At 34.9% G+C, this 13,803-nt stretch overlaps 2 protein-coding genes across 2 annotated transcripts in view; one reads left to right on the forward strand and one right to left on the reverse strand.

The window, feature by feature from the left end:
• The window catches only part of LOC306869044 (vascular cell adhesion protein 1-like), a 709,597-nt gene that overhangs the window by 652,870 nt on the left and 42,924 nt on the right, over positions 1-13,803 (forward strand). The gene's annotated exons all lie outside the window — the stretch shown is intronic.
• On the reverse strand, positions 2,086-5,703 carry LOC306869059 (eukaryotic translation initiation factor 3 subunit G-like; the record flags this gene model as incomplete). The annotated part of the gene is made up of 9 exons (XM_079415643.1): positions 5,609-5,703; positions 5,477-5,523; positions 4,631-4,719; positions 4,473-4,532; positions 4,285-4,389; positions 3,729-3,918; positions 3,528-3,635; positions 3,309-3,445; positions 2,086-2,196 (listed from the first exon to the last, which is right to left on the reverse strand). The coding sequence occupies exons 1-9, from the start codon at positions 5,629-5,631 to the stop codon at positions 2,086-2,088; spliced, it is 870 nt and encodes a 289-aa protein (XP_079271769.1). The 5' UTR covers positions 5,632-5,703.

The following is a 13,803-nucleotide window of genomic DNA, read 5'->3' on the forward strand; positions in this document are numbered from 1 at the left end:
AATTGCATGCAAGTAATCCTAAACCTTACCATATAGTATGTACATGTAGTTAATATCGTTTGGTGTTTAAATGTATGGTTACACTGGCAAGGACACCTTATAAAGTAAAAAAATATATTTTGAGGTGTAAAATTTACTCCATGTAACATGCAGTGCCTTTAGTTTTTATGCCATGTACATACTATAACATGCACTGCACATTTTCATTGTTCAAATTGCATTCTGTGCTAAATGACTGCTTGTCAAAAATGCTAATGCACTGATGATAAAAAAAAAAGAATATGCCTTTCACATTTAATTATGAATTACATGAATCGCTAAAAGGTAGTCTGTATTTTCAATTTAAAATGGCACAATCTGTCCAAATATTCATAGTTTGCAACACTGGATGTTACTGTCAGTCATTTAACATTTCTATCATGAAACACTTATGTTTAGTTACTTATACAGTTGTATTCAAAATAGCGTGTTAAAAAGTAAAGCTCAATCCTTAACTTTTGCTTCAATACACACAAATGCATTAGGAACATTGCACATTCTATTCTAAATCAATCATGAAGAAAAATATAGCAAATCTGTTTATAGAAAGTGAAAAAAAGAATATAAGGCTGTTAAAAAAAAAAGTGTCTGCATTTTTCTTTACAAAGTCAAACATTTACTGTATAAACTAAAAAATCTTTAAAGCGTTAGCTTTCTTGTGAATGGCTAAACTAACCTAGCCACGGTTTCTGAGAACTGCGGAACAGAGGAAGAGATCTGTGTTGTATGGTGTAGAACAGGTATTCTAGCCCAGGATGATTGCCCTACATACCACAATTCCTCTACATTTCTTGGTTTTGCCTCAGAAACACAAGTTTCCTATTGGATTAAGGTCTGGATATTGGGCTGGCCACTCCATAACATTAATCTTGTTGGTCTGGAACCAAGATGCTGCTTGCTTACTGGTGTGTTTGGGGTTGTTGTCTTGTTGAAACACCCATTTCCAGGGCATTTCCTCTTCGGCATAAGGCAACATTACCTCTTTTAAGTATTTTAATGTACTCAAACTGATCCATGATCACTGGAATGCGATAAATAGGCCCAACACATAGTGTGTGAAACATCTTCAAATCATGATGCTTGTGCCACCATGCTTCACTGTCTTCAGTGTACTGTGGCTTGAATTCAGTGTTTGGGGGTCATCTGACCACACCTAGTAAAATATTTGCCATGTAGAAATATAATTTCTACCAAAAACAGTGATTGATCTGGTTAGTGATATTGGACTGCTATTATTTTGAACACAACTGTATTACCTTACACTCTTTGTGCCGGAACGTTCTGGTTCGGTGAACAGAAAACTTGCCTTTTTGATTGGCCATTGGCAAGTGCTATCATACTGCTGAGGAAGACCATCCTAAAAACATCATTGTCATTCTAACAGCAAGCATTGTGTAGTGACCTGCACCATCAATAATATCAAATCCAGTCTAGGGGGACAGTTTGACCATATTGAGGGGACGTGTCTATGGTCTTGTCTTTTTAGTGATGTTAAGACTGCCTCTATCCAGTTTTTTAGACTGCCAGACTGGTGTTTGTTACCATTTCTTGCACTTTTTTGGTTTTCCTCTAGTTATTTACCTACAGCGGTTAATGAATAAGCCTTGCACATTGACAGAAAATAACTTCCACATAGCAAAATAAGGCTTACAGGATACCTCAGACCATTTCTAAAAACCTTTAGCAAAGGAATATCTGTATTTTCCACAATATTTCTTCATTAGTTCCCCATTATTTCTAAGTAAAGCATTGGTAAGCTTTATAGTTGCTTGCAGCTTTACTAGTATAATTAAATGCAAGTACATAGAAAAGCTAATTAAAGACAGATTACAGAACAAAACCAAAACACATTAGACAACTGGATGTTTTATCATTTGCATTTATTTAGATCACTGCCTGATACAAATTGTTAGAACAAATCTAGACCTCCTGGAATATTTATGGAGCTCTCTCAGTTGTTGGAGGGTCTGGAAAGACAAAGAAAACATTATTAGATCAGAGAAAGCATGGCTGTTGCTCGTTTTACAGACTCAGTTTCAGGAGGACTCACTTGGCCCATTCCACATTGAGAATGAGATGATCGTATCCAAAGCCAGACACACCAGCGATGGCTCTGGCAGCATCCTCGCGCCGGTGGAAGCTGATGAAGGCAAAGCCCTGGAGTAATGGGGAAAGAAGTCATATGTGCTATTCTTCTGGAAACATTCATAACTCCTATGGTTCATGCTGTCATATTATTAAAATTAAAGCAAAAAAGCCTGAGCCTGAACTTTTTTCCAGGGGGGAGGCGGGGCAGCAGCACATGCAAAGCATGCAATGACTGTGGCAACTTTAACATTTGAAAGGATACTATGGAAAAGTATTGTTTTACAGCGTGATTAAAGGACGTTTAAATACATTAATTTTAATATTTGGCCACATATAAACTCAGAATCTTTTATTTTGAAATCGCGATGTACAATACATGGCATATTTAGAAATAGTTTGATGCATTCTCCTGTGTTGGCAAAGGTTTATAAATGATTTACGTTACAAATCTAGTAAGATAATGAACACTGTTTTACCAGATGAACTTTAAGCATTTCAAATTCACAGCATATACAGAGGAAGAGTTTAGCCCCTTTCACACATACAGTGTTTACTGGTAAATTACCATTAAGTGATCATGTGTAGACAGGACCTTTTCAAAAATCCCGGTAAATTTGTTCTGGCAATCATATCGTTCTTATGGAGATAACACGATTACTCTGAGCTGTCTACAAAGCTTTTTAATTAGTTTTTCCATGTAAATATGCGCTAGATGGACATCTTTGACCATTGCGCCTCGCAGCTTTTTGTTGCGCTTCTCCATTCATCAGGGCTGCGACTCTGCTACTGGATACTAATATGCGCGTCTCATGTTTATAAGAGCAAAAAATTCTGATTGGCTAGTAATGTTAGTTTGGTTGAGAGTGAAAGCTGTGCTCCTCTCATACCACTGGTAGGCGAACTCATGGGCTCGAAAGTGATATCAACAAGTTTATTTTTTTTTTTAAATGTAGGATTATTTATTTCCGCAGCCTAACGCTGCACGCCACAGATCCAGCACAGTGCCGGAGAACTTTAAGCCCTGCTAATATAAGATAATTTATTTTTAGATTAACAATCACACCAATGTTCCTGTTTAGTTCTTAAACTAAGTAGATGAGTCAATGTGAATCTTTAACTTCTCTTTGCTTTATTTGTCATTTGATGATGAATCCCTTACGGCCGTGTTTCACATCTCTCACCTTAGACTGGCCTGTGTTCTTGTCCTTGGCCAAATAGATCCTAGAGATGGAGCCAAAAGGCCTGAAAAGCTCCTGCAGATCTGTCTCCCTGGTGTCCTCAGACAAGTTGGTCACACGGATTGTAGCATTATCATCAGCTGCAGAGAAAATATCACCACATTACCATTAGGCTCTTGATTGAGAACATCACTGTTTGAGATCTGAATGTCAAACACGTACCTCTGCGGTTAGGCTGCATGGACTCTCCTCTGCGCGTACTACCGTCCCGCAGGCTGGGGGGAACATACTTACCTGTCTTGTTTTGAACCGGTTGGGCAGGCTCGGGCTCTAGATATCAAAGTGAAATAATTTTGATAAAAAAAAAAAAAGAATAATCGACTCACCAAATATGCTTAAAAGGACAACATGAATCTTTCGTACCTGCTGCCTTCTCTTTATCTCCCGTGGACAGACCCAGCTGCTCGGCCAGCTCCTTCTGCATAGGACCAAGTGTGTCCTTGTACGGACAGCGAGTGGTCCAGTGATCCCCTTTACAGATACGGCAGGACACGATCTTCTGTCCTTTCAGCTTGTTCATGGGATCTTCATCTTGGTCTTGAGCATTCAAGTCCTGTAAAACAAGCAGGAGAATCACTTCAAGTTGGCATCGGCACAACAGGGAAGTGAAACACTTTTAGGACTGAAATATCAAGTCAGAAATGAAGTTTAAAAACACTTTTTTTTTTTTTTTTAAAGAACAGTTCCCCCAAAAAATTGGTTGACAATGTACTCATCTTCAGGCCATCCAAAATGTAGATAAGTTTCTAATTTTGTACTAAATATAATGCTAAATATCTGTTCCCATGAAAAAACAAACTCATCCACAATATTTCATGGCCTTAGGATGAGAATATTTTCAGCTAATTTTCATGTCTGGGTGATCTATTTCTTTAATATGGATCAGTGCAAAAACTTCATCAGGTTCTCATCATCGTACCTCTTTACTGGAGATGAAGGTCATGAAGACGTCATCACTCACTGTGGTGGTGGCAACATTGGGACCTGGCGGATCGAATTCTGAGTTGCCAAATTTTTTCCAGTTCTGTTGAATGAAATATCAATTAATCCCCCATAAACAATATGTTTAATGGAGAAATCAATATCCTAAAGAAAATTCAGACATACCTTTCTCCTGGCAACTGCTTTGGAGGCCTTCCTTGTCTCAATTTTGAACGTCCTGACAATCTGACCATAGAGGAGCAAAAGACAAATATGAAACCGTTACCGATTCTTCTAAAACCGTTTGACAAGTACTATATAATATCAAGAATAAATCTGCTGACCTTACACTTCTGGCCATCTTCATCAATCTTGTATTCCGTGACAGTCTTGATGTTACCTTTGACTGTCTCTTTTGGTGAAGGGAGTGAACCTGTTGAAGAAAAAACGAAATAGATCGGATATAAATTAATAACTATAGTTAATTTATATAGCATGTTAAGCAGTCACAGTATGCATGTATACAAACTACTTTAAAAAGCATTTATCTTTTATTTAATTTCCTTTTTTTTTTACTTAAGCATTTTATTTAATCATTTATACAAGGTTTTTATGACATCACATTAACTGAATATTAAATGTATGTTTACTGTTGAATGAATGAAATGAAATGGAAAACAAACAAACAAACATATGCATCCCGTTGTAAGTGTTATTTGCAGCCCTAACTCTTTACAACAATATAAAAAAACATTTTTTTCTTTCTTTTTTACTCTGTTTGTCCAACTGTTGTCATTACTGACATACAGTATGGTGCAATTTAACATAATAGTTACACTGCACAAGTACGATGTACAATAACAGAAGAATAACAGCACGATTAATAATATATTACAGCTGGATGTAGTATAGCATAACGCAAAGTAATATAGTATAGTGCATGTGTGTGTGTATGTGTGTGTGTGTGTATATATATATATATATATAGTAACGTTATAACACAACACAGAAAAGTACGTTAGCCACAGCACAAAGCAAGCTGCTTTTTTTTCTGCCAGGCTGCGATTCCGCTCACTGACTATAACTTTCACTATAGGTAGTTTTTACAACTTTAAAGTATGTCCTCACATCGTTTAATGTAATGAGTGTAACGTTAGTTTAATTAATAAGCGCTTAAACACGTGCGTTACCTTCATCTCCCTCTTCCTCCACCTGATCGGCCCAGCTAGGCTTTGAACTGTGGAAAACACAATATCAGATGCTTGTTAAGATGGAATAAGAACAAATAAAACTCTATGGTTTCATTCATTTGAAGAACTTACTCGTCAAATTCGATCGACGGCATCTTTAGGGTTGTCTTGTGGCTCGAGAGGAAGCGTGTCCCGGGGCTGGTTTTGGTGAGAGGACGCGCCGCTACAGCGCCTCTGTGCGAGCGGAGGACTGCAGCGAGGAACACGATATGAACTGAGGGGAAACTGTTGAAAATAGATAGTATTGACTTCTGGACAAGGAACACGATAGAGGTAAAGCTAAAAAGCCAGAGTACGTTTCATCACGGCTTCAAAAAGTGTCTAGAACGTATAAAAATGCCTTCATTAATATGTGCCACAAAAATATCAAAGTCACCACAGCTTCTTCAATGACATGCAAACCACGATTAAGTTATCTGTATTTAAATGATACATTATTGTTTTTTTTTTATCGTTGCAGTAACAACTGTTTTGGCATTAACTGTGGTTAAGGTTAATTTCCTGAGCTAATGTATTTATGTACTGAACATAACTCTTTTTTGTTTAGTTCAGTTAGTTTATGTGGCCCTTAAGTAAATTCTTTCAATTTAAACAGTCTTTCATTAAACGATTAAATTATTTATTCAGTGGACATTATTATAATATTTACTTGTCTTGGCTGAGCAGGAGCTTGTCCAAGCTTCATTGTTGTATAGATTTAAAAGGGATGATTTTCTCTAAAGCTGCTTTTAACCAATATTGTGAAACTGGCTGTAGGTTAGGTTACAAACAAACTTTGCTTAACCCTAAAACAGGCAAGGTGTATCACGAGTCTCTTGTAGGAGGCACGAGGAAGAATTTTTCATCCAGTACTGTTATCATTATCATAGTTGAGGTTGTTTGGAGTATGGGGTCACATGGATTGGTTCAAATTTTCTGTGCTTGTTTTGTCAGTTTGACCTAAAGCCAACACGTTCAGAAAGTGTAGAAAGAAGGAATGGGATTAACTTTGTGCCAATTAAAATGAATGTCATTTTTCAAGAAACGTATGAAAATATAAACTGAAACACAATAAAAATGTCATTGAAACTGAAAAAATAAATAATTGCATGCAATTTTTTTTTTTACTTCGTTTTCAATACACTGCATGTTTTGCGACTATTTTCTCCTCTTTCATTCGTTGATCTGTACTTACAAATACGCTTCCAGAGTTTTCATTTACGATTCTAAAGTTTTCATTTACGATTCTGAAGTTTTCATTTACGATTCTAAAGTTTTCATTTACACTTCTTTCATTTACGATTCTAAAGTTTTCATTTACGCTTCTAAAGTTTTCATTAGTTTTCATTTACACTTCTAAAGTTTTCATTTACGCTTCTAAAGTTTTCATTTACGCTTCTAAAGTTTTCATTTATGATTCTAAAGTTTTCATTAGTTTTCATTTACGCTTCTAAAGTTTTCATTAGTTTTCATTTACGCTTCTAAAGTTTTCATTAGTTTTCATTTACGATTCTGAAGTTTTCATTTATGATTCTAAAGTTTTCATTTACGCTTCTAAAGTTTTCATTAGTTTTCATTTACGATTCTGAAGTTTTCATTTACGCTTCTAAACTTTTCATTAGTTTTCATTTACGCTTCTAAAGTTTTCATTAGTTTTCATTTACGCTTCTAAAGTTTTCATTTACGATTCTGAAGTTTTCATTTACGCTTCTAAACTTTTCATTAGTTTTCATTTACACTTCTAAAGTTTTCATTTACGATTCTGAAGTTTTCATTTACGCTTCTAAAGTTTTCATTAGTTTTCATTTACGATTCTAAAGTTTTCATTAGTTTTCATTTACGATTCTGAAGTTTTCATTAGTTTTCATTTACGCTTCTAAAGTTTTCATTAGTTTTCATTTACGATTCTGAAGTTTTCATTTACGATTCTGAAGTTTTCATGATTCTAAAGTTTTCATTTATGATTCTAAAGTTTTCATTAGTTTTCATTTACAATTCTGAAGTTTTCATTTACGCTTCTAAACTTTTCATTAGTTTTCATTTACGATTCTAAAGTTTTCATTTATGATTCTAAAGTTTTCATTAGTTTTCATTTACGCTTCTAAAGTTTTCATTAGTTTTCATTTACGCTTCTAAAGTTTTCATTAGTTTTCATTTACGATTCTGAAGTTTTCATTAGTTTTCATTTACGCTTCTAAAGTTTTCATTAGTTTTCATTTACGATTCTGAAGTTTTCATTTACGATTCTGAAGTTTTCATGATTCTAAAGTTTTCATTTATGATTCTAAAGTTTTCATTAGTTTTCATTTACAATTCTGAAGTTTTCATTTACGCTTCTAAACTTTTCATTAGTTTTCATTTACGATTCTAAAGTTTTCATTTATGATTCTAAAGTTTTCATTAGTTTTCATTTACGCTTCTAAAGTTTTCATTAGTTTTCATTTACGCTTCTAAACTTTTCATTAGTTTTCATTTACGCTTCTAAAGTTTTCATTAGTTTTCATTTACGCTTCTAAAGTTTTCATTTATGATTCTAAAGTTTTCATTTACGCTTCTAAAGTTTTCATTAGTTTTCATTTACGCTTCTAAAGTTTTCATTAGTTTTCATTTACGATTCTGAAGTTTTCATTTACGCTTCTAAAGTTTTCATTAGTTTTCATTTACACTTCTAAAGTTTTCATTTACGATTCTGAAGTTTTCATGATTCTAAAGTTTTCATTTATGATTCTAAAGTTTTCATTAGTTTTCATTTACAATTCTGAAGTTTTCATTTACGCTTCTAAACTTTTCATTAGTTTTCATTTACGATTCTAAAGTTTTCATTTACGATTCTAAAGTTTTCATTAGTTTTCATTTACGCTTCTAAAGTTTTCATTAGTTTTCATTTACGCTTCTAAAGTTTTCATTTATGATTCTAAAGTTTTCATTTACGCTTCTAAAGTTTTCATTAGTTTTCATTTACGCTTCTAAAGTTTTCATTAGTTTTCATTTACACTTCTAAAGTTTTCATTTACGATTCTGAAGTTTTCATGATTCTAAAGTTTTCATTTATGATTCTAAAGTTTTCATTAGTTTTCATTTACAATTCTGAAGTTTTCATTTACGCTTCTAAAGTTTTCATTAGTTTTCATTTACGATTCTGAAGTTTTCATTTACGCTTCTAAAGTTTTCATTAGTTTTCATTTACACTTCTAAAGTTTTCATTTACGATTCTGAAGTTTTCATGATTCTAAAGTTTTCATTTATGATTCTAAAGTTTTCATTAGTTTTCATTTACAATTCTGAAGTTTTCATTTACGCTTCTAAACTTTTCATTAGTTTTCATTTACGATTCTAAAGTTTTCATTTATGATTCTAAAGTTTTCATTAGTTTTCATTTACGCTTCTAAAGTTTTCATTAGTTTTCATTTACGCTTCTAAAGTTTTCATTTATGATTCTAAAGTTTTCATTTACGCTTCTAAAGTTTTCATTAGTTTTCATTTACGCTTCTAAAGTTTTCATTAGTTTTCATTTACGATTCTGAAGTTTTCATTTACGCTTCTAAAGTTTTCATTAGTTTTCATTTACGATTCTGAAGTTTTCATTTACGCTTCTAAAGTTTTCATTAGTTTTCATTTACACTTCTAAAGTTTTCATTTACGATTCTGAAGTTTTCATTTACGCTTCTAAACTTTTCATTAGTTTTCATTTACACTTCTAAAGTTTTCATTTACGATTCTGAAGTTTTCATGATTCTAAAGTTTTCATTTACGATTTTAAAGTTTCATTTACGCTTCTAAAGTTTTCATTTACGATTCTAAAGTTTTCATTTACGCTTCTAAAGTTTTCATTTACGATTTTAAAGTTTTCATTTACGATTCTGAAGTTTTCATTTACGATTTTAAAGTTTTCATTTACGCTTCTAAAGTTTTCATTAGTTTTCATTTACGATTCTGAAGTTTTCTTTTACGCTTCTAAAGTTTTCATTAGTTTTCATTTACGCTTCTAAAGTTTTCATTAGTTTTCATTTACGATTCTAAAGTTTTTATTTACGCTTCTAAAGTTTTCATTTACGATTCTAAAGTTTTCATTAGTTTTCATTTACGATTCTAAAGTTTTTATTTACGCTTCTAAAGTTTTCATTTACACTTCTAAAGTTTTCATTTACGATTCTAAAGTTTTCATTTACGATTCTAAAGTTTTCATTTACGATTCGGAAGTTTTCATTTACGATTCTAAAGTTTTCATTTACGATTCTAAAGTTTTCATTTACGATTCTGAAGTTTTAATTTATGCTTCTAAAGTTTTCATTAGTTTTCATTTACGCTTCTAAAGTTTTAATTTACGCTTCTAAAGTTTTCATTTACGATTCTGAAGTTTTCATTTACGATTCTGAAGTTTTAATTTACGCTTCTGAAGTTTTAATTTACGCTTCTAAAGTTTTAATTTACGATTGTACAGTTTTCAATTCTGGGGTGGGATGTTTGGGGGGGGGGGGTTGGCGTTCCCCATTGGTAGTTATGGGGGTGGGAGGGGTGTAGAATAGAAAATAAACTGAAAATACACAGAAATCACATAAAATATCAGGGGGAGTCCCTTGATAAAAAATATCTCAGAGAAGTGGGGTGGGGGTGGATGGGGGTTATAAATCGCATCAAGGAGAGCAGATCACTCTCAGTAGAAATTGCATTCCAGGGCCAGCGGCCCTTAGGGAAGAGCCTTATAGCCCCCTGTACACAGTCCCCTTTCTATTTATTTTTACAGTTTTTTACAATCCCTTTGCTACTATTTTCAGAACCTTGATGTCATTTTTCACAACTCTAGACACAAAACTCACAACCAACCCTGATAGCACACATACATCTTGGAGACATCTATTTGACATCTGCAAGACGTATTTTTTAGGGTGTTTGCTCATCTGCAATATGTCTATAGGACGTTTCCTTTTAGATGTCAAATAGATGTCTATTAGATGTCTTTAAGATGTTTATGATTTAGAATGTACGTAAAACTGACATCTTAAAGACATCTGTCAGACGTTTGTAGACAGCAGTTTTCAGATCAAGAGATCTTTAACAGACATCTTGCAGATGTATGTTTGCTATCTGGGAATGATCAAAATGCACATTTTTCAAAACTCTAACCCTTTTCTCAATTGCTTGGATACAATACACATACAACTTAGATCATTTGTTCATTCAACAAAAATCACCTGTTCAATATGACACAACTTAACATCAAAGTACTATTATTTCAAAAGGCAATTCACACAATAATTTCAAATGAGTGTCTATTCATTTCCTTACAATGATCTAACTATCAATTGATACAACTGCTCAAAATGATAAGTAACTATTGCATTCCTCTTAATGCATAGTTGTATGGAAACAGACAAACAATCTTCCATGTTTAAATCATGAAAGTTTCAAGATACTGTAACGAGATTCATTGTCACCAATTAGCGTGGAACATGAACCAATTAGACTACAATATCCATGGATGTAGCCTAATATTTTATCATAATGCTTCATCAGACACTGTGTCTATGGTCCCAAATACTGTACCACCTTTTCAGACTATTTACAGTATTGACAGTACTGCACTGTATAGATGCAGGCCCTTGTAATTGCTTGTCCAATTCTGCCAACTCGTTACTGATGATCGAGTGCACATTGTGGAATGAGTATATAAAGAGTTGATTGGGATCCAATTGCAAGAGCATAGTGATACGTAACATGGAGCCAGCAGGTGATCCAGGTCACAATGGAGGTCAAGCAGTTGTGGGAGGAAGACGAGGAAGACGTGTTGGTCAAAGGAATGGCCACAGCTTCATGTGCACCCCTTCTGAAAGGTGGTCATGGGCCTCATTTAAGAGGTGTGGGGGAACGTGGTAGAGGACAGGCACCCCTTCTGAGAGGTGGTCGTGGGCCTCGTTTGAGAGGTGTGGGGGAACGTGGTAGAGGACAAGGCCACGGACCAAGACAGCGGCAGCAACAGCATAGAGTGTCCAATGAAATTCGGGCAATAGTTGTAGACCATGTCATAAATCATGGCATGACAATGACTGAGGCGGCTACAATGATACAACCAAACCTCAGAAGGTCAACTGTGGCCTCAATAATCAGAACTTTCCGCAATGAGAACTGGTAAGTTATCAGCATGCACTAAACATTATGCTACTCTCAATTGTCAAATGATTGCATACCAATGTGTATCACAGAATAGGTGATGTGACCAAGTGTCTTCTTACTCTAATGTTCCCTGTAGAATTGTGACCAGGCCAAATAGTGGAGGCAGAGGCAAAATTCTAACTGACCAACAAGAGCAGGCTGTGATCGATTTGGTTCGGCCCAAAAATTATATTTGCCTTACAGAAATTCGCCAGCATATCTTGGACAATGAAGACATGTTCAACAATGTGGGATCCATAAGTTTGCCGACTATCGCACGCATACTGAAAAGGCACCAGGTATCTATAAAACAACTATACCGTGTGCCTTTCGAAAGAAATCCAGACAGGGTGAAGCAAATGAGGACTGAGTATGTTCAGGTAAGTTCAGTTTCAAGATGGCTGTTGTAAAAACATTCCCAAAAATTCTCTATATCTCTTTCCAAAATGTATTTTTAGAGGGTGATGGAGCTGGATGCTGATGACGACCATCACAAATTCATATATTTGGATGAGGCAGGTTTTAATCTGGCCAAGACAAGGAGGAGAGGTCGGAATTTCATTGGCCAGCGGGCAACCATCCAAGTACCTGGACAACGTGGGGCCGACATTACCATGTGTGCGGCTATATCAGAAGATGGTGTGGTGGAACGCAGACCTCATATAGGACCATATAATGCAGCTCTCCTTGTCACCTTTCTTGACCTTTCAATCAGGTTTGTAGAGCTGAAGGTGTGACCTATGTCATTGTGTGGGACAATGTCAGGTTCCATCATGCTCATGTGGCGCAAGCATGGTTTCAGGCCCATGCACAATTTACCACCCCGTATTTACCCCCATACTCTCCCTTCCTTAACCCGATTGAGGAATTTTTCTCCGCATGGAGATGGAAGGTTCATAGGCACCCTCATGAACAAGTCACTCTTCTCCAGGCCATGGATGATGCCTGCAATGACATCACAGCAGACCAGTGTCAGGCCTGGATTCGCCATGCCCGAAGGTTTTTTCCAAGATGTTTGGCTAATGAAAACATCCATTGTGATGTAGATGAGAACCTGTGGCCAAATCCACAACACAGAGTTGATGACAATGTAGAAGTACAGTAATCACTTCTGTTTTGTTTCTTACAGTACAAGCAAGTTGAGGAACACTGCATTTGATGTTTTACAGTACTGTCTTTTCTCTTCTATTTCATAGCTAATTACTGTATTTCTGCTTTGATTCAAATAAACCTATGTTGTGATTGTACTGTAGTGTTTTGCATCAATATATTACAAACTTTGTTCAATGATTCCACTGTGTCTGTAGTATTCTCTCTACTACTGCAGTACTTTTACAGAGATGTATTTACTGTACATGTAGTACCATAATGAAACCTGTATCACCTATTTTGTTCTACAATATTTAATGATTGTACGAACAATGACACCGTGAAACTATCGGTTGCTTGTGTGTGGGTGATCTATAGTTATGTTTCAATGGTATTTCACTGTAAATTTGTTTTTTTTGAACCAATGATTGTGCAAGTGCAAGATTTCTTTAAAGATGTGAATGCACAATGCAATGTTTTGAACATTAGACAGCCTGTGTTACAAGTGATAACCGTTTTGTGTCTAGAGTTGTGGGAAATGACATCAAGGTTCTGAAAATAGTAGCAAAGTGATTGTAAAAAAACTGTAGGTTAAAAGTTGGGCAAATGTTAATATTTGCATGTAAAATGGATAATATTACATTTAGTTGACTACATCTTTGCATTTTTAACAAGATTTTTCTCTTGCAGGGTTTCACACAGCTAATTTTATGGTACAACAGGGGTGTCCAACCCTGCTCCTATAGAGCCGCCATCCTGCAGCGTTTAGCTTCAATCCTGATCAAACACATCTGAAAAAAAAGCTTCAGGATTACATTAAAAAATTATATTTTGTTACATAAATTACATCATATGATTGTTTATGGATGACGCTAAACCGTGCAGGACAGTGGGCCTCAAGGGTTGGAATTGCCCACCCCTGAGGATAAAGATGAGACAGTTAAAAATTTTTTAAATACATTAAAAAAAAATGTCTGTGCCTCAATTTTAGGACACTTATACATGTCATACAAGCAGCATATTTTGAATAATCCATATTTGTTTGCATT

The sequence above is a fragment of the Barbus barbus genome, assembly GCF_936440315.1.
Source record: "Barbus barbus genome assembly, chromosome: 4".
Taxonomy (NCBI): domain Eukaryota; kingdom Metazoa; phylum Chordata; class Actinopteri; order Cypriniformes; family Cyprinidae; genus Barbus; species Barbus barbus.